Below are 19236 nucleotides of genomic sequence, written 5' to 3'. Positions count from 1 at the left end.
GAAGCGCACTCAGCCTTTCTTTCGCCCTGCAGCGTTAACCATGAAATGTCCGTACTCTTGGGAACTCATAATGTTGCACACATATGCGACAGACGACGGACGGAGCACTCGGGTCGCGAGTACATCGATTCCGGTTGAAGCGCATCAGATCCGCATATAATCAGTTGTGCGGATCCCAGTCACTGTAGGAATCTACGTAAGCGAAGCTTTGTATGCTCTTAGCTTTGACTGAAGATCACTAGCGGTGATGTCGGTGGCAAATGTAAAATTTCTTCAGCGTTTCGTACAACACGAGAGCGGTGAATCGATGTCAAGCGTTACCTCGCGTACACCGCTGCTCTTTGTCTGCGTAGTCTGAATGCCCTCGACGCTGAGTGCATGCTTCGAAGCCATTCTGCCGGCCCGTATTTACGTGATACTTCTGCATACATGGCCAGCACGCTGTTGATACGCCAGCTCCAAGCGCTCTCTTCAGGCTACGGACGATTGTAATGTTTAGACTATTACAGCCCAACACGCGACCTCTACAGCCCAGCACCTACATTTCTTGTAGCATTGGAGAGCAAGCGCAGAACGTGCCCCACGCACAAAATCTATGTATGTATGTATGGATGGATGGATCGATGTTATGAGCGTCCCTTTTGGAATGGATCGGTGGGTTGCGCCACCAAGCTTTTGCTATTATACTGTCTAATGTCCTACCTAGGTTACACAATAAAAAAATAAAATAAAATCACTGTGAACTCCCACAACCAAATTTTTTGATCCCCTATTGCGAACTGTGCTTTTGTACGTCTCCGTTTTTTGTCGTTTCCCTAATTTTATCCCACCAGTTCTCCAATCGCCTCTTACTAATCCCTAATGCTGACATGTTTACTTTTCCACTGCTCTCGCTCAACCCAAAGGCTTCAAGCAGGCCAGTAGTGCTTAAATCGACCGCTAGGTAGACGTCTTTACATTCTAATAAAACATGCTTCATAGTTTCCCTAGCTTTACCGCATCAAGCACAAGCTTCTTCTTCCTTCTTGTATCTCGCTTTATAGGTGCGTGTTCTAAGACATTCCGATCGCGCTTCAAAAAGTAATGAGGTTCCCTTTGAGTTACCATAAATTGTTTCTTTCCTGATTTCGTTTTCGCTCTTAAGTAGTTACTCATGGCAGGTTTCTTTTCCATTTCCGCCACCCTTGAGATTATTTCGGCCTCTCCGACTTTTCGCTTGACGTTCTTTGTTGCTGTGTCGCCCACCCTACAGGTCGAATACTTGCTGGTAAGCTTCTTATTCCTTTACCTCCACTGTGAATAAATGTTTTTTCCTGTACAGATACCTCAACACTCTCCCAGCCCATTAACTTTCTTCCATATTCCTCAGTCATTCTTCACACTCAATTTTTCTGCGAGCTTCCCTAACTTCGAAACTCGTCCAGCCCATATCATCCTGCACAGCTTCATTTGTAGTCTTCCCGTGAGCGCCCGATGCGAGGCGACCCACTGACCTTCGGTTCACATCGAGTCCTGATTGTACCCCTGATTTAAAGCAACCAACCGCATTTCCAAAAGTAAGTCCTGGAACCATTACACCTTTCCACATACCTCGGAGGACCTCGTACCTATTGTATACCCATAGCGCTCTGTGCTTCATTGTGGCTGAATTTCTCTTCCCCTGTCTGTTATGCTTTTTCCCTGTGTTTTAATATATCTATTCCATTCGTTTATTCATTTACCAAGGGTTTTATATTCTTTTACCCGTGGTGTTTCCTGGCCCGGTATCTCCACTGTCTGTTCACTGTTTTCATTGAATACCATAACACCTTGATTTTCTAACACTAAATTTCAAACCTAAATTGTTTCCTTCCTGTCCGCAGATACTAACCAGACATTGCAAATCACTTTGCTTGTTAGCTAGCAACACAATGTAGTCCGCATAAAATAAAACTGGTAGTTGCTGCTCTACTACTGTACCCGCCTGTTTGTATGAAAGATTAAACCCGATATTACTTCTTTCTAGCGCCCTGTCCATCCTCACCATGTACATCATAAACAGCAGTGGGAATAAAGGGCACCCCTGCCTCAGTCCTTTGTTGATATGAACTTTCTCCTCGCTCCTCATCCCTTCCCATTCAACGCAAACGGTATTTTATAGGTAAATCTCTCTCAAAATCAGTAGACAATCGTCACCTAAGCCTTGCCCTTCCAGAATATCCCACAAGATGTTACGGTCTACTTTGTCATAGGCTCCTGTAATTTCTAAAACCGCCACATATAACGGTGTGCTTTCTACTTTTGATATTTCAATACATTGAGTAAGAACAAATAAGTAATCATCTAAAGGCCTACCTATTCTAAAGCCATCCTGAAGTTCTCCCAAAATGCCATCATTCTCTGCCCATGCTTGAATCTTTAATTTGATTGCCTGCATTGGTAGCCTATATTACCGATGTAATGGTCAACGGTCTATACGAGTGAATTCTATCTTTATCCTCCTTACCTTTAGAAATAAAATTCATTCTACTTCGGCGCCAACTGTCTGGTATTCAGCTATCTTTTAAACTTTTTTCCACTGCTTTCACCAAAGCTTCCTTACTTTTTGGTCCTAGTTCAGTAATCAGCCTAACGGGAACCTCGTCTATCCCTGTGGCTGTGCGCTTAGAAATTTTCTCTTCTGCTTTCTTCCAGTTGAAATTTGTCAGCACCAGCTCCTTTTCCACCTGGGTCTCCTTGATGCTGTTTCTCCAACTACAACCTCGGTATTGCATTGGAAAGATTCAGCTGTTATTTTTCGGATGTAATTCATGGCCGCTTCTCCTTCCCGTCTGTTTTCATCTTCGTCTAGGATATGTTGTTGTATTGTTGTTGACTTCCTGCCTGATAATTTTATGTGGTCCCAAAATATTCTAGGTGCGGCCTTCTTTTTCTTCGGGAAGCGTGGATGTGAGCGCCCCCTGATGGTGTTCCGAGAAACCCAGCGGCGCGAGCGAGCAAGACCTCAGCAACAAAAGTAGCAGTGCCCGGAAAGTCGGGAGCAGAGGCAAAGAAAGCTTTGCTTTCTAAACTCGGTCATTCGCTGTTAGCGCTGTCAGACTACCTCGATAATGGCGCTTTTACCTTCTACCCTCCACTCCATATTAACTTTGTCATTGCCCATAGAAACATAAAAATAAAACCACTGTGGCCACCTGCTGTTAAGCGAGCATTGTTTTCCAAACCCTTAATGCGAGATTTCGCTCGCTGTCAGGAACCCGCAAAGATAAAACGCAATGTTACGCCGAAGGAAATAGTGATTCGCGAGGATAAAATTGACGTACTTGAAAACAGATCTGAAGAAAGTGAACCACACACTACGAGAGAATACTCACGTTCTTGCGGGTTTGTGTCAGTCCTTTCCGTGTGTCTCAAATGCCAGATACAGATGCAGATCCTTAGATATACGTCGAGCAGAACGCTAGCGCTACAAGCACTTCATTCTTGTTCTTTCTTGTGTTTCGAAGCAATGACATTTGCCCACTACGGGTTCTTGGTCAAGAATAGATGGTTCTGATATTTTCTGCTAAATAAGCAGGTAAATCAAACTCAGAATAATAAAGTGCTGGGGCACGGATTTTCTTGAGAAAAAATAAAGATATACGTATCCTGTTACCCGCCTTCGCCTAGTTCATTTCACCGTTTGCCTATCATAAGACTGTCAGCCTTGTGTTTAAAAAAATACATTGCTCTAGCATTTACTTCTTCACCCTGTTATCTGAGGAAGGTGCCTAAATTGTAATGCTAACGATAATATGTTGATAATATTTGACTTCGCAAAGTGAGTGAGATTTGTGAGTGTGAGTGGCTGATCGGTTTTCATTAAGCCGGCCAGCAGCGGACCGTTTTACGAGTATCTTCATAAAGTGCGCTATGGAACGTTCTACGCAGATATGATTATTAACTTGCATGTGCTGCTGAAACTTATGAACGGCTCAAACAGCCGAGCTAAGTTGCCGGGAGAGTTGAATTTATTAGTGCCTTTAATGCACTATCATCATACGTAGATATACCATAATAACGACAAAATGGTTTAAACGACGCTTTGTTCTGGTTGGTTTGTTTCCTTCGTTGATAATGTACAGCTACTTCATCTTGCAAGGATGTAATGAACGGACACTTTGATGGACACAAAAACATCATTTTTAAAGGGCTGCCATCAATGCGTTCTATATGAATGTACTCTCGGCGCAGCCGTCGTTGTCTTTGTGCTTGAGTAAGCATCACACATCAGTGAAAAAAAAAAAAAGGAAGGAGGAGGTGATCGTTCGGGCATTGTAACCAGCCAGAAACAAATAGCTTACGGCAGGAAAACCCCAGACGTCGAATGCAAGCTACTACTAAAATTTCTTTTTACACTTCTGAAGCCTGCTGCATAAGGAATATTACAAAACAGTATTTACAAGTATGCAAACATATTTTTTTTCGTGCAGGAAGTCTAATACTGGCTAAACAGAAATGGCGTAGATATGTTGAATGTGGAGGATTCGACAAGAGACAATAAAACAACAGTATGATTGAATTATATCGTGTCTCCTTTGACCGCAGTGTGTGTAAAATATCCAATTATAGGGTAACGTGCACATTCGCACCATGCTGAAGGTGACTTTATAGTTTCTGCCGAGGCTTTGCGCAACATTGATGGCCACTTGTGAGTGTAACGCGCTAGTAATCCTCAAACTCTGTAAAACAACTGCAGCCGTAATTGAGAAAAGGTGACATCAAATTTGTTCCATGACTTGGAACTAACTTGGCTGTTGCTAAGATGATACCCGCGATGAGGAACAAAAGCCATCGATAGAATGTAGTGAGTGTGAGACGCTGTGACGAGTAACGCAACTAACAAATTAAACCCGGCTGATGGAAACACGCGTTCTAAACGGTTGGTATCTGAACCAAAGTTTCTAGCACAAAAGGACTACTTCTCAGGACTTGTCCAGCGCACTGTGTAGTCGCTCCGATCAACAAGCAGCGCCGATTCGCCACGGCCGAGCTCAAATCGAGCGAAGTGTTCGGCGTCGTGAACTGCGCACATTCTTCTGGGTTGGCTGCGTCGCAGGGTCCCGACGTGTCGCACAGCCGGACGTCGTACAGGACGGCTTCATCCGTGTGAGAAAGGACCGGCTCCCACAATATCCGAGTCTCTGTGGGCGACGCGGCGACGATGGAGACGTTTTTCGGTGTGTCGGGAGCTGGAAAAGAGAGCAAACAGCGTGTGTTGAAAGCGCAACAATGCAGACGAGCAGCATATGCTGGCGTCGTGACGAAAGGAAAAAAAAGCGAAAGCCAGAAAACAGGCTCAGAGAAAGAGATGACACCACCAGCGCTACGCTGTCAGCTGTGCCTCTGTTCCCCCTTTTTTTTGTGTGTCTTTGTGTGCGCGCTGCGAAAGGAGCAACAAGACCAAGACTCAGCTCTACTGATGTCATGAATATGCAGTAGCAGTGCAGTCGCACTCCTTCTGTGAAAGAAGAATAAAGTACAACCTTGTGGCATGAAGTTGCTCTAAATACTGTTTCTCTAAATACTGTACTGTAAATTCTGTTTCTACAAGCGTTCTTTACTCGCCAAGGGTTGTCCTACAAATCGACGAAGATCAAAATAATTTCACGAGAGTTACTTGTTTCTTAGACGCACTCAGCTTGTTATACTGCTGACGGAAACGTAGCCATGAATTTTCCCTGACGGATTAAACGGAAGACGTACTTTAGGAGCATAAATCAAATTACCATATCGAAACAATCTAACCAGTATATCTCAATGCTTTGGTCTAAAAAGCAAATAAGCAAAAAAATGCTGAGAATGAAAAGGGCGTTTTAAAACCTTCGTTTCTTGACTAAATATAGGAGATATTTTTGCTTACTATCATTCATGTACCCCTAAAGATATATTTTGTAGTATTCTACCCTGCCTGAATACCACGTTGTCGTGACTTTTTTTCACACCATCCGAATGAAAAAAAGAAAGTGGTCTCCGCAGCTTTAGGGTATCATATACTGCAAGGAGTACACCAATAAGTGAGCTTAAACGATAATAGTTTATATTAGTATTGATTAGCACTTTTGCGGTAACGTTTCCCAACAACTATTTCATAAGGTTAATTATTTTATTTTCATTTCTACTCCGGTGCAGTTGCAAAGTTCAAGTTTCGTAAACATATACCACAATACGGTCGCTTTCAGGTGAGATTTCAATTAAATGTCCTCAGCACAATCACTATACCATTGCTAGCCCATAGAACAGCGCCTCGAATTACACGGGCGTTATGAAATCAGGCGTCTAAAGTTTCTCCAAATTTAGAACTTTTTATACATGTGGAGGCGCTGCTGATGCTGTCCGTATGTTCTGCAGTTCCCCTTAAGTGTCTCGCATTCACTTGCTCCGGGGAATCATCCGGGGAACATCAGCAAAGCATTTCTGTTACCTAAAAAACAAAACAGGCTGGTAAGAAAAGAGAATGAAGTTGCTGCAAGGGGACGCTAACTTGATATGTTTCGCGAGACAGTGAGTGAGGGGATATACTTCGCAGTATACGGAAGAGATTTCTAAACAAATGTGACCTTTGTATATGGTCCCTTAGAGTATACAGTACTTATCTGAGGCATTGCAAAGTCCGTTCAGCACATTCCTATAAACGATGTGTGATGATAGAGGCCTGATAAGTTGAAAAAAGTGGGAAGAACGCATGCTTAGTCATGCATGGTATGCTCCACCTTGCTGCACTAATATATGTGACCCAAGGCTACTCGCAGCGTTTCTAATTAGCCGCCCTAAATTGGAGGGATCACGTAGTGTTGGATATAGCCGAACGAGTTGTCGCGTCTGGCATATGGCTCGTGAAGAGAATGCATTAGAATATGGACCAGTAATAGAATAGTCGCGTTCTTTATCCTGTTGTATATGCCCAAAGGCCTTTTTATCAGACGTATGGTGTAGGAGTGTTTAACATGCGTCATTACTACAGAAAACTAAGTCGCAACATTAACTTATTCCCGCTTGTTGGCGGTGCGCGCAATTTTCCTTTTGGCGGGCATTCCAGTTTTGTCGTTTTGAAAGTGATGCCACGGTCATCATCATCATCATCAGCCTAGTCACGCCAACTGCAGCGCAAAGGCCTCTCCCATACTTCTCCAACTACCCCGGCCATGTACTAATTGTGGCCATGTTGTCACTGCAAATGCCTTAATGTCATCCACCCACCTAACTTTCTGCCGCCCCCTGCTACGCTTCCCTTCCCTTGGAATCCAGTCCGTAACCCTTAATGACCATCGGTTATCTTCCCTCCTCATTACATGTCCGGCCCATGCCCATTTCTTTTTCTTGATTTCAACTAAGATGTCATTTACCCGCGTTTATTCCCTCATCCAATCTGCTCTTTTCTTATCCCTTAACGTTACACCCATCATTCTTCTTTCTATAGCTCGTTGCGTCGTCCTCAATTTCAGCAGAACCCTTTTCGTAAGCCTCCAGGTTTCTGCCCCATACGTGAGTACTGGTAACACACAGCTGTTATACACTTTTCTCTAGAGGGATAGTGGCAACCTGCTGCTCATGATTTGAGAATGCCTGCCAAACGCATCCCAGCCCATTCTTATTCTTCTGGTTATTTCAGTCTCATCATCCGGATCCGTGGTCACTACCTGCCCTAAGTAGATGTATTCCCTTACCACTTCCAGTGCCTCGCTACCTATCGCAAACTGCTGTTCTCTTCCGAGACTGTTAAACATTACTTTAGTTTTCTGCAGAATAATTTTCAGACCCATCCTTCTGCTTTGCCTCTCCAGGTCAGTGAGCATGCATTGCAATTGGTCTCCTGAGTTACTAAGCAAGGCAATATCATCAGCGATTCGCAAGTTGCTAAGGTATTCTCCATCAAATTTGCCCCCAATTCTTCCCACTCCAGGTCTCTGAATACCTCCTGTAAACATGCTGTGAATAGCATTGGAGAGATCGTATGTCCCTGTCTGACGCTTTTCTTTATTGGTATTTTGTTGCTTTCTTTGTGGAGGACTACGTTGGCTGTGGAACCGCTATAGATATCTTCCAGTATTTTTACATATGGCTCATCTACACCCTGATTCCGTAATGCATTCATGACTGCTGAGGTTTCGACTGAATCAAACGCTTTTTCTTAATCAATGAAGGCTATATATAAGGGTTGGTTATGTTCCGCACATTTCTCTATCACCTGATTGATGGTGTGAATATGGTCTATAGTTGAGCAGCCTTTACGGAATCCTGCCTGGTCCTTTGCTTGACAGAAGTCTAAGGTATTCCCGATTCTATTTGCGATTACCTTAGTAAATACTTTGTAGGCAACGGACAGTAAGCTGATCGGTCTATAATTTTTCAAGTCTTTGGCGTCCCCTTTCTTATGGATTAGGATTAATTAGCGTCCTTCCAAGACGGTAATGCATAACTAATATGTCAATGTCCCGGCAATACATAACTAATACAACTAATAACATAACTAATGATAACTGATATGTCATACACGTTTGTAGAAAGCTAAGACCTGTCGTGGCCATGATGTATAGACTGCGCGGGAAAACGCCTATCAACCTAGGAGTTACTATACATAAGGCATCAGCATAATCACTAATTACATATTGTATAACGTTATATGGTACAAATACTGACTATAAAAAGCAAGTTATTGATCGCGTAGTTAAAAGAATTATCAATAGCATAACTTATGGAACCGGACTAGAACAATCAGACAGAGAAGAAAAGTATAATATTCTAAGAATACTTCCAGTAGAGAAGCTATTTAAGTACATTGTTTTAACATGGTATTAGAATTAGAATTATTTTAAAGTATTGTTAAAATAGGTGTTGCGTTGCGAAAAACAGAAAGGTATATTAAGCTAAGGGTGTTAACAAACTATGGAAAGAAAACAAGAAATTATTATGTTCCCGATATTTTTAATGAACTTGATGTAACACTGAATGATATAAATTCAAAAGGTAAAATGATGAAACAAGTGAGGAAGTGGTGTTCCACTGTTTATAGTAATATGTGATTTTTTTATTTGTTTTCTTACGTGACTGGAAAACATAGTTATTATTCTTTGTCATCATCATCATCATTATCTTAATCGTCATCAGTCTATTCATGTCCACTGCAGGACGAAGGCCTCTCCCTGTGATTTCCAATTACCCCTGTCCTGCGCCAACCGAGTCCAAATAGCACCTGAAAATTTCCTAATTTCGACACTCCATCTAGTCTTCTGCCGTCCTGTACTGCGCTTTCCTTGCCTTGGTACCCATTCTGTTACGCTAATGGTCCAACGGTTATCTAGTCTGCGCATTATATCACCTGCCTAGCGCCATTTTTTTCTCTTAATGTCTATTAGAATACCGTCTATGCCCGTTTGCTCTCTGATCCAAACTGCCCTCTTTCTGTCTCTTATAGTTATACCTAGCATTCTTCGTTCCGTCGCTCTTTGCGCGGTCCTTAATTTGTTCTCAAGCTTCTTTGTTAGCCTCCAAGCATCTGCGCCGTATGTCAGCACCGGTAAAATGCACTGATTGTATACCTTGCTTTCCAATTCCTTGTGTGTTAGAATATTTTCTTTGAAGTTGTATAATTTTGAACGGTAATTGTATAATGCTGCATATCTCTATTGAGAGATGTACCACCTGCTGCTTGTTCTTCTAACAAGCACGATGTCCTTAGGTTGACCAGCAAACATGTTCTGTCAAAATGTACTTGAAATAAACTCTGATTTTATTTTATTTGAACGCTCAGTCTCTTCTGCGCATGCATTGCACGTGACATGCCCAATATTTTTTTTCCACGTTTCTACCATATCAGTCATGGTTTGGTTGCACAGCCTAACCTTATGAAGTGAATGAAGGTGAGTAAAAATTTTGTAGCTTTATATCTATCGCTCTTCTTTCTGTTCTAATGACACTGACCATAAAGTAAATGATTCATAGCACTTCACAGAAACACAAACACTTGCCTCCTGAACAGTGCATAGGCGCATTAACTGCGTAGATGTGCGCATAATGCGAGTAAAATGCTGAAGCTTCAGAAGACGACAAATTGCACCGAAGGCTCGATAAAGCGATGTGTCACCTGTCACCCCTGATGTTTCTAGTCACCCCTGATCAATTGTGTTCTACAATCCTAAATATGAAAAACTCTGACGTTGGGCTAGACAACATTTCTGCCTACAACTTAAAGCTCGATGCTTCATATATTGCTCAAGTATTAACCAATATAATTGATCTCATTTTTAAATGGGGTACCTTTCCGATCTCACTTAAGAAGGCCAAGTTGATCGCGGTGCATAAAAATGATGATATTACAGAGGTCCTAAACTATCACCCCATCTCTATTGTGTCCTCAATAAGCAAAATTATTGAAAAGTTATTTCCGAAACGTATTAACAAGTACCTTGACAAATTTAAGTTGCTAAAGCCTTGCCAATTCAGTTTCCATGCATGTAGTTCAACCATTTTAGCTTTACTATCCCCAACCGATTTCTTAATGTCTTCCATCGAAAACGGCGATTTCCTTGGTTCCGTGTTTCTTTATTTCACCTTTAACACTATTAATCATAATATTTTATTTACTAAACTATAATCATTGGGTATAACTGGTCCACCTTTAACTTTAAAAAAAAATACTTTATCGTGAACAATCAGTCTACTAGGTGGAGTTTATTCAAATGTTAAGGTTATTAATCAAGGGGAACCATAGGGCTCAATACTTGGACCTCTTTTGTTTTGTATCTACAATAATGATTTACCTGATCGCATTAGTATTTCTAATTTTGTCCTTTAGGCTGATGATACCACCATTTCCATGTCACATAAATTGTTAACAATGCTAATCACTAAGCTCAACAACGAATTAACCAAATTGTCCAATGATATTCTTTAAACAACCTAATTTTGAACCGACTTAAAGCTCAGTTCATGATTTCTATAACAACTCAAGAAGTTCTTGAGGCCATCAGTTAATCCCTGCGGCTGATTGTGTAACTTTCCTTGGCATAATATTAGACCCTAACTTGAAGTGTAATAATCATATTGCTTATGTTACAGAACGACTTTTGGTATAAGGGCTCTTATTAAATCTCGTCCACTTCTTTCTGTTCACGCCTTATAGTTTTTATGCTTTGCCTTCATACGTAGTCGTATCACATATGGCATTGCTTCATAGGTAAATACATATAACTGTCACCTTTCCTCACACAGCACATTCAGAACCAGGCCATTCAAATTATTACCAACAGTCCTTTTTTCTGTAATGCTGCTCCGCCCTCCTTCAGGCTAACTTAATTCTTCCTATATCTGGCTTTTTTATATTTCATTTACCTATCACTCTATTTAAATTACTTAACAAACTGCACGCGTGTCAATTAATGAACTCTAGGTTGCTCACAAATACCAACAGCACAAGGTTAGCCCATAATCAGGACTTTCTGTTACCTAAATGCAACGCGAACCACGGCAAAATGACTTCCTTCTTCTCAGCAATTAAAATGTGAAATAACATACCCCATGCTATTGAATCATCAACATATTTGCATGCATTCATATATAAACTTAAAATTTTCATTTTGTATGACTTGTCCTGAATAATTTATTTGTATTTTAATAGTGTACTTCATTTGCAAGATAGTTTTATACAATTTAGATAGGTAATGTGAGATTTTCTTTTATTTTACATGCATGCCTCTGTATAAAAATCGACTGTATTCCTTCTCACTACTTGGTTCACATTTTATCACTTGTTGATTGTTAAATTTCACACTGCTGCATTAATTTATCCGTTTGCACCAATCGTGTTGTTAACCGAGAGTGCCACTGCAATTTGACATTGGGACGCTCGCCAGTAAAGTACTAACTACCATCTGTTTACCTTGAATGAACAATAAACTGAAACTGACTAATTTCTGTTTCCCATGCACGCAGGTGGGCGCAAACTAGGGACAGGAAAGCAACACATATGCTTTCCAAAAGCTCTTCCGTTCCTGCCACGCGCCCTGCATTCGCATGTGTTTAAAAGCGTCACTACGCCAGCATTTGCTCGTTCTATGTGCAGCATTTATTATTCCGATTTTTGGAATATATTTCGCGGCTCAATGTACCGTCGGAGAAATACAATAAACACTGCTGCGGAAAACTCGGGGCACACGTAAACAGGAAGCGCAAGGTTTGTGACTGGTGAACAAGAGACACAAGGATGTACAGCCTCAAATAGAGAACGAATGTATGTATAGCAGAATTACAGAAATGGGTGGCAGAAAGACTATGACAACCGCCATGTCAGTAAATGTCAGTAATCAATTTTGCACACCATATGCTGCCACAACGCGCATGTGAATTGGTTCATTGTTGTTGTCATGACGGCTATGGTGTTGCGACCAGAGCCGTTAGCCTTGAATCCTTGACAGGTAATCGAAGCTCGAAAGTATCTTTTCAAGGATATGCACCACTGTGAAGTGCGTTAAACTAAGGTAATAGATAGACTTGCCGAGAATGAACAATAAAGCTAGGAAATATACCTCCAGAATATCAAAATAATTTGGAGGATTGGAGGATAGACGTAGAATCTTTGCACTGTCCCAAAGTGCTTTAATACGGCCCACAGAGTGACAACTGCGTGGCATCGTACGGAATCATGCGGACATCTTCTTGAGGCGGAATGTGTCATGCATGATTTTGCTTTATAGTGTGTCTATGTGGGTTTACCACTTATTACAGTTTCACTTCAAAAGTGCACGTCGTAATTCAGCTTGAATAATGTGCTCCACACACACTTTCATGGTGAGCAGTGCTATCTTGTTAGGTCTCAGGGCAACCCTTGTAGAAATCACGTTACCTGATATTTCCGAGTTGAACTGCGGAACTCCACCTTTACATTCATTAGCGCCACAGTCCAATAGTGATAGACTGTAGCGCCGTATTATGAAACGCGCAGTCAACGTAACCCAAATTGTAACTATTTCGTGACGTACGCTCATTCTTGCGGTCGAACACAGAATAAAAGTCGCGGCACACTAACGTATACCCACATGCGGGTTCCCACAGACAGCTGCTATTGTTTCTAATTTGTACGTGTTTTGTATTTCATCGTGCGTAGACTTCTCTTTAGGTCTTGTTCCCGCGAGGTTCAGTACTGAAAATTAAAGTAAAACCATATTGTTAAACTACTCAGTGTGTCATGGCTTGAGAACATCCTCAGAGAGCACAGAAACGAATACAGAACCATAAAGAATATCAAAAAATGGTCTAACAAATGAATTTTCATTTTACGATTGCACCAACTATGTGGTAATTTGCAAGCATCAATCTGGTTACACACATCAGCCTTCTAGAAGGTATGTTGAAAACAAAATACCACAACTATTGCAGCTTCATGCCTCATCCGCGTAGGTAAGACACTCGTTGATAACATAATAAAATGCATGCTGACACCAGGTCCTCTCAGCCAATTTGAACCTGGAGCGCTCCCACGATTCCTCTAGGCAGTCAATCAGCTCATCCGCGCAGAACGCTAGTTCTGATTCCCAAGAAGGCGCGTAAGCTCAGACTCTACAAGGCAAGCCTAGATGTGGAAAGGAGGATGTTACTGGCTGCGCGAGGACTTTCATTGCGGGAACTGCCGGCAATCGCTACACCGAGTGCCGAGTATAGAAAGGGTTTAACGCTAACATTGTTAGATATGTTGTGTAGCGCGTCACCGTTCAAAGCGCTGCGCGAGACATGTACACAAGGCGACGCCCACCTACACGGAAAAGGACGCAAGCCCGTAGCTCGAGAGCCACCCAGTCCAAACGCTAGGCCGGCCCACCCATAACCCTACCCCCTACAACGTCCCGAAATAATCTTGCAACGCATTATGAATCACACACTAAGTCCAAATCACAAAAGAACTTCAGGACGAACCGTGACATGATCGCGTTGAAGGTACAGTGTCCTTGCGGAAGCAATATCTCGCGCATGCCAGCGTAGATCTCTAGAGATTACTTTTGTTTCATTCTACTTGTCTTCTTTGAATCTGTCTATGCCTGTGCACATGAGTACAATTGAAAGAGCACTGTAGCTATGCTGTTTCGATTATATCTAAGCTCAGCAACTGCCTGTTGGGCCCTACATAAGCGGCGAGTCGCGGTGTTTTTGATATGACCCCACTTGCTCTTCGTGCTCTCTGGCGCCATTTGCAAGCAAATTAAAATCCCTCCTGTCACTTACCGTATCCCGGGAAGAAGATGGGGAGGCGTACTCCGTCGGAAAACTTCGTAGCACTGTGTCGCCGAGGGAAGTTGAGCACGCGCACTGTTACGGTAACGTTCGTGCAGGGCTCGACGTCACCACACGTGAGGCGCGTCTGGTCGGACCTCAGGATTGTTCCGTTGGCGCAGAGTCCCGCCCTGCGCTCTCCGTCACCATCGTCATCACCGCTGGCGGCCCTGGCACTGACCTGCACCCAGTATTGGTCGACGATACCTTCGGGCTGCTCCCAAGCCAAGGTAAATGTTCCGTTTCCAGCTGACACCAACGTGAGATTTGCCACATCTGGTGGATCTGCGTGGGAAGGAAGGCATCGCTTACGCATACGCCATTATACCTGGCTCTCACAAAACGTGTACCCCAAAATTAAAAAAAATTATTGGGATAAGAAAGCCTAAGCCTGAATTTTTTTTTGAACAGCTGCATTTTTAACCCTATTCTGCTACAGTGATTTCTGTGCGAATCATGATGCTGACTAGATATACCTGGCATAGAAAAGCATAAAAGCAAAAACTATCGTACAAATCAGTGCCAGTGAATCTAGTTACATCATATATGCAGATTTATAACTATGGTTCGCTGATTCTCTCTGGAAGTTAGACAAGTCCACATATTGTTTCACACTGAGGTAAGGCGTCTGAGCGGCAGTTTCAAAGCCTACCAGCTGAGGTGTCTAAAGTCTCTTAGACACGGCAGCAAAATAATGTTTCAGTAATTCCTTCACTTCCCTCGCATAAATGTGATTTAAATTTATAAGTTCGGGGATCTACAAGGTCCGCACAATACAGTGAATTTGTGATTAATGACTCTCGCATTACAAGAATGCTGTTTCGGAAATTTTATCAGTTTCCCTTATTTCTTTCTTTTCTTGGTTGAACACGTGAAATAATATTGTTACTTCATAAAGAATGTTCAGACCAGAAAATGCTAAGTTCGAAAAGAATTCTTTCTTTCGGGACGTTTCTTATTCCCACGCTTACATGTTGTCTGTATAACTTGCAAACTATAGAAATAGACATGAGGTTAGGTGTATTATCTTCCAGATGGACAGCAAGGAAGAGCCACTTACCAGGATCCCTGTCGCCCTGAAAACGAAAAGAAAAACTCAGTATGACGTTGCATGAAAAATCGCTGTGTAGGTACATTTCAAGTAAACACACCTATCTTAGTGCGTGTGTAACGCTTTTGCAGAAGGAGAACGTTGTGCGAAGCTTCGGTAAATAGTTTTACCTAAGTTTCGTGCAAGATACACAGTTGTGCGCAAAATTTTATTTTTTTATGACTGATTTATTTGTCGACGTATTGCCGTAATGAAAACACAAGTTTACATGGCCTCGTCGTATGCGATAGAAATGCAGTTATGACTAGTGGATTGATGCAGCTATTTGCAAGCGGTCAAGCAGCCATTGTTATCAGATGTATATGCACAGAGAAGCAATAAAGATATAGCGATTCTTTTTCAACAATTCAATCACCTGCGTGATCGACGCACGCAACCTACGCGACCAAGAACAGCTGCTGCTGATTGCACTCAAGATAATCTTCTTTTCTTCTTTAGTAAATGACCTCTGACCAACAAATTTTCTTTGTGCTTTCGATATCCGAACTAAACGTCAGTGGGATACCGTCTACTATTCATCTGCCGAGATGCGCACCTCAAACTGCGAAATGTGCAAGGCTTGGTGCTGAACTATACAAATGAACGACTGTAATACGACACGTAATCAGCATAAACTGAAATGCAATGCTTGCCGGATCGGCTCACGTTACAAAGCCCCTCAATACCCTTGCGAAGTGAAATATCCACTAGCTGTAGGATCGGCTCACCATGTGGCTAAGTTTCAATTGCAGCAGCTCGGGTATCGAGCAGATTGCTAACAGGCTATTTCCGCGATGGGCCCTTATTACTATCACACTGTCTCTTGAATTGGCCCATCTTATATGGCAAATGAATTTAAAAAAAAACTAGATTATGGGGTTTTACGTGCCAAAAGCACTTCCTGATTATGAGGCACGCCGCAGTGGAGGACTCCGGAAATTTCGACCACCTGAGCTTCTTTAACGTGCACCTAAATCTAAGTACACGGGTGTTTTCGCATTTCGCCCCCATCGAGATGCGGCCGCCGTGGCCGGGATTCGATCCCGCGACCTCATGCTCAGCAGCCTAACACCATAGCCACTGAGCAGCCACGGCGGGTTAAATGAATTTTGACAAAGTACATTTTACAATACATGTTGGCGCTTATGCGATGAACATCGAAGCAATGTCGTCACACACCGTACAACCAAATTCCTCCCTTCTGTGCAGCTGGTGTTTTTAGTATTCTTTGTTTCCGACACCTTAACTTCTCTGTGTTTAAACGCTTCGCGCCTAATGTACTCTCTGGTTCACTTTAGGTATACATGCACGCTCTGCTGCCTTTTTTTTTTGGCCGATTTGCTCACATATCTGTAGCTGAGTTCTTCATTTTTTGTTGCGACTTGTTTACTTCTTGCCTCTGACAATAGCAAGCAGTGTGTGTACTTAGAGGCCTGCAATTGCTTTTTTGTAAATTTTCCTGAAACTGCTTACATAAAAAACAATCGAAGCACAACATTTACATCTGTGATTCTATAGCATGAATAAATATGGCGGTTCTTTAGGACAAATCTCTGAGGATATCTACAGTGGACCAATTATGTTTATGAATATACAGCGTCCGTGAGTTTGTTCCAATGTTTAAAGTGTCAAGCATGACGATTACGCGTCAGTGCACCTGTTGGAAATCAACAAAAAAATAAAAAGTCGTGGCTTGTTTTCGTCAGCCGCGAGCAAGAGCCCAGCTGTTATTAGCTTCGCCCCGCTTGGGAGCTGCGCGCGGTAAGCTACGTCACAATGAACATCTGACGCTGTGTCGACATCGACACGCCCGTATGTTATATCCGCTTACGGAGGGGCAAATTTGATTATCAACATCTCAGAAGAGAAGCACTCCAGGAGAATCAAACAAAATGAAGTTCTATTCAATAGTGATACGATTGCCTTTTCGAATGCAAATATGTATCATAATGTAAATACAAAGAAAATTCACAATTTTGTTTTTATGGGTTTGGCGAGTCTAATTCGCCATAAAAATTGTGTTCGCCAACGCGCATAAGGTACCAGTAGAAGCAGATTGCGCACCTAAAGCGGTATTTCAAAAAATACAATAACCTTAATTTTGAAGGTTGCTTTGAAGACCGTCGCACTAACTTTAAAAACGGCCTGGTTCATATGCTATGCAGGCATTTTGTGACATCTAGCATTAGTCTGACGGACGGTTATCCCGCACCGTTTGTGAACGTTTTGTAAATGTTATTTAGGTATAACTTGTTAACGGCAGCCTTCCTTACATTTCCGGCTTGGCTTTAGTTGCGTTTTGCGCAACTATTGCTCGCTATGTAAATGATCTGCACCAGCACGTGTCATACGGCGATGTGGCAGAATTTCCAGTGTCAGGAATTGCATTTTCGGCGCACGTCAAGAAGTTAAAAAATATATAAATCTCTAACGTGAAAACAAATTGTTACACGGGGGCTTTTGTACTGGGTTCGAAGAAAGTTGGACACATTTTTGCCACAATTATTTACCTTACGATTCCTAGCAAAACCTAAGCCAGCATCCAAAATTGCACTTTTCCTAATTACACATATTACGTCGCTCATTAGAAAAACAAGAAAATACGAATAATCAGGGCTAAACCCTACGAGTGCTGATCACCCCGGTGTAAAATTCGTAAAGAAAGTTCGCATGTAAACAATTGTGCTTACCCAGGACACTCCGGCGAGCAGCACGACGAGGAGAATCAGAAGGAGGATCAGAACAGGCAAACCAATCTTCAGCGCGATTGACGCCGGCGACCAGCGTCCCCTTGAATATCGTTGTTGCGGAGACAGCATTGCCGCAGCAGGCAATGCGTCCGAAAGCGCAAGCGACAACGGTTCGTGTCCTAGCTGGCGCTCAAAGCACAGGACCTCAGAATGCGCACCGTGTCCCGCGAACCTACGTCGAGCGAACCGGTAGCCAAGGCGCGCGCGAGCGCGAGTTTATAATCCTGACGTCCGGAACACGTGACGACGCCGCCATACATTGCGGGGAACTTGCAGATTGCGCGCGCCGGGAAACACGGAGCCGATATGAGGCGCCGCGCCACACCTCTGGTAAACGCACAGCCAGCCGACGCCGATACGCGTTGCCTAAGGTACGGGCGAGTGTGCACACGGGAAGTGGGAGAGATGTCGTTGCGTTGCTTCCGGTACTGCAGTGCACGACTCCGCGAGATAGTAAACTTTCGAGAAGTTGCCTTGAAATCTTACTAACACGTCACACGCAACGTTCTGACAGCGCTACCTCCGAGTGCACAATCAAGCATAAAAAAAAAAAAAAAAAGAAGGCGGCGGGCTCGTTATTCTTTTCTGTTAGGTTAAATTTCGACGTTCTGTTTCGAAATTTTCAGGTCTGAACTACAATGTTAAGTCAATCGGTCAGTACTGCCGTTGAGCGTGCAGGAGCGAAACTCATGCTAGAGATCGCGCGTAGAAAATAAAATACAACGAGGAAATCGAGGAAGAACGCAACGCAACGTGGTTATGGTTCTGCAGTTAGCTGGCGACTGCGGCAGTCCGGTGTTGCTTATGGCGAAGCGAGTTGCGTGCTGTCACAACGTGGCGTAAACTGGCCGGACCTGCAGTGGAGAGAGAGCAGCCACGCGCTCCTGCGGCGACCTTGCCTCGGGGAGGCAAACGTGCACTTCCCTTTCCATGGTTTTGCTTTCTCCTTCCTTTCCGTCTCTGTCTGTGTCTGGAGGACGCGACGGACGAGAGGCATAGTCCGCTTTCAAAAGAGGACTCCACTCACCATTTCAACAGTGGCTCACGTACCCGCGTTCCGTTCGTTCTTTGTCACGCGACCGGCGCGTCTCCGCTTCCTGTCATCACTGTTGCCTC

The 19236-nt window shown here is 43.0% G+C and overlaps 1 protein-coding gene across 1 annotated transcript; it reads right to left on the bottom strand.

Annotated features, from left to right (window-relative positions):
* Positions 1-4047: 4047 nt before the first annotated feature.
* LOC126544304 (uncharacterized) lies at positions 4048-19236 on the bottom strand. Its single transcript, XM_050191564.3, has 4 exons — positions 18061-19236; positions 15341-15356; positions 14233-14565; positions 4048-5210 (listed from the first exon to the last, which is right to left on the bottom strand). Exons 1-4 carry the CDS (start codon positions 18187-18189, stop codon positions 4894-4896), a joined length of 795 nt encoding a protein of 264 aa, XP_050047521.2. The 5' UTR covers positions 18190-19236; the 3' UTR covers positions 4048-4893.

Source organism: Dermacentor andersoni, chromosome 10 (genome assembly GCF_023375885.2).
Source record: "Dermacentor andersoni chromosome 10, qqDerAnde1_hic_scaffold, whole genome shotgun sequence".
Taxonomy (NCBI): domain Eukaryota; kingdom Metazoa; phylum Arthropoda; class Arachnida; order Ixodida; family Ixodidae; genus Dermacentor; species Dermacentor andersoni.
The sequence above is the reverse complement of the archived record's forward strand: the minus strand, read 5'-3'. Positions and strand labels throughout refer to the sequence as shown.

What these genes read in the sequence shown, in the direction of transcription:
- LOC126544304 (XM_050191564.3), bottom strand. Translation starts at nt 18,189, where the DNA reads ATGCTGTCTCCGCAACAACGATATTCAAGGGGACGCTGGTCGCCGGCG. An exon ending in CATCTTCTTCCCGGGATACG is followed by an intron (nt 5,211 to 14,232) that starts GTAAGTGACAGG and finishes TCTCTTTTCCAG; the next exon opens with CTCCCGACACACCGAAAAAC.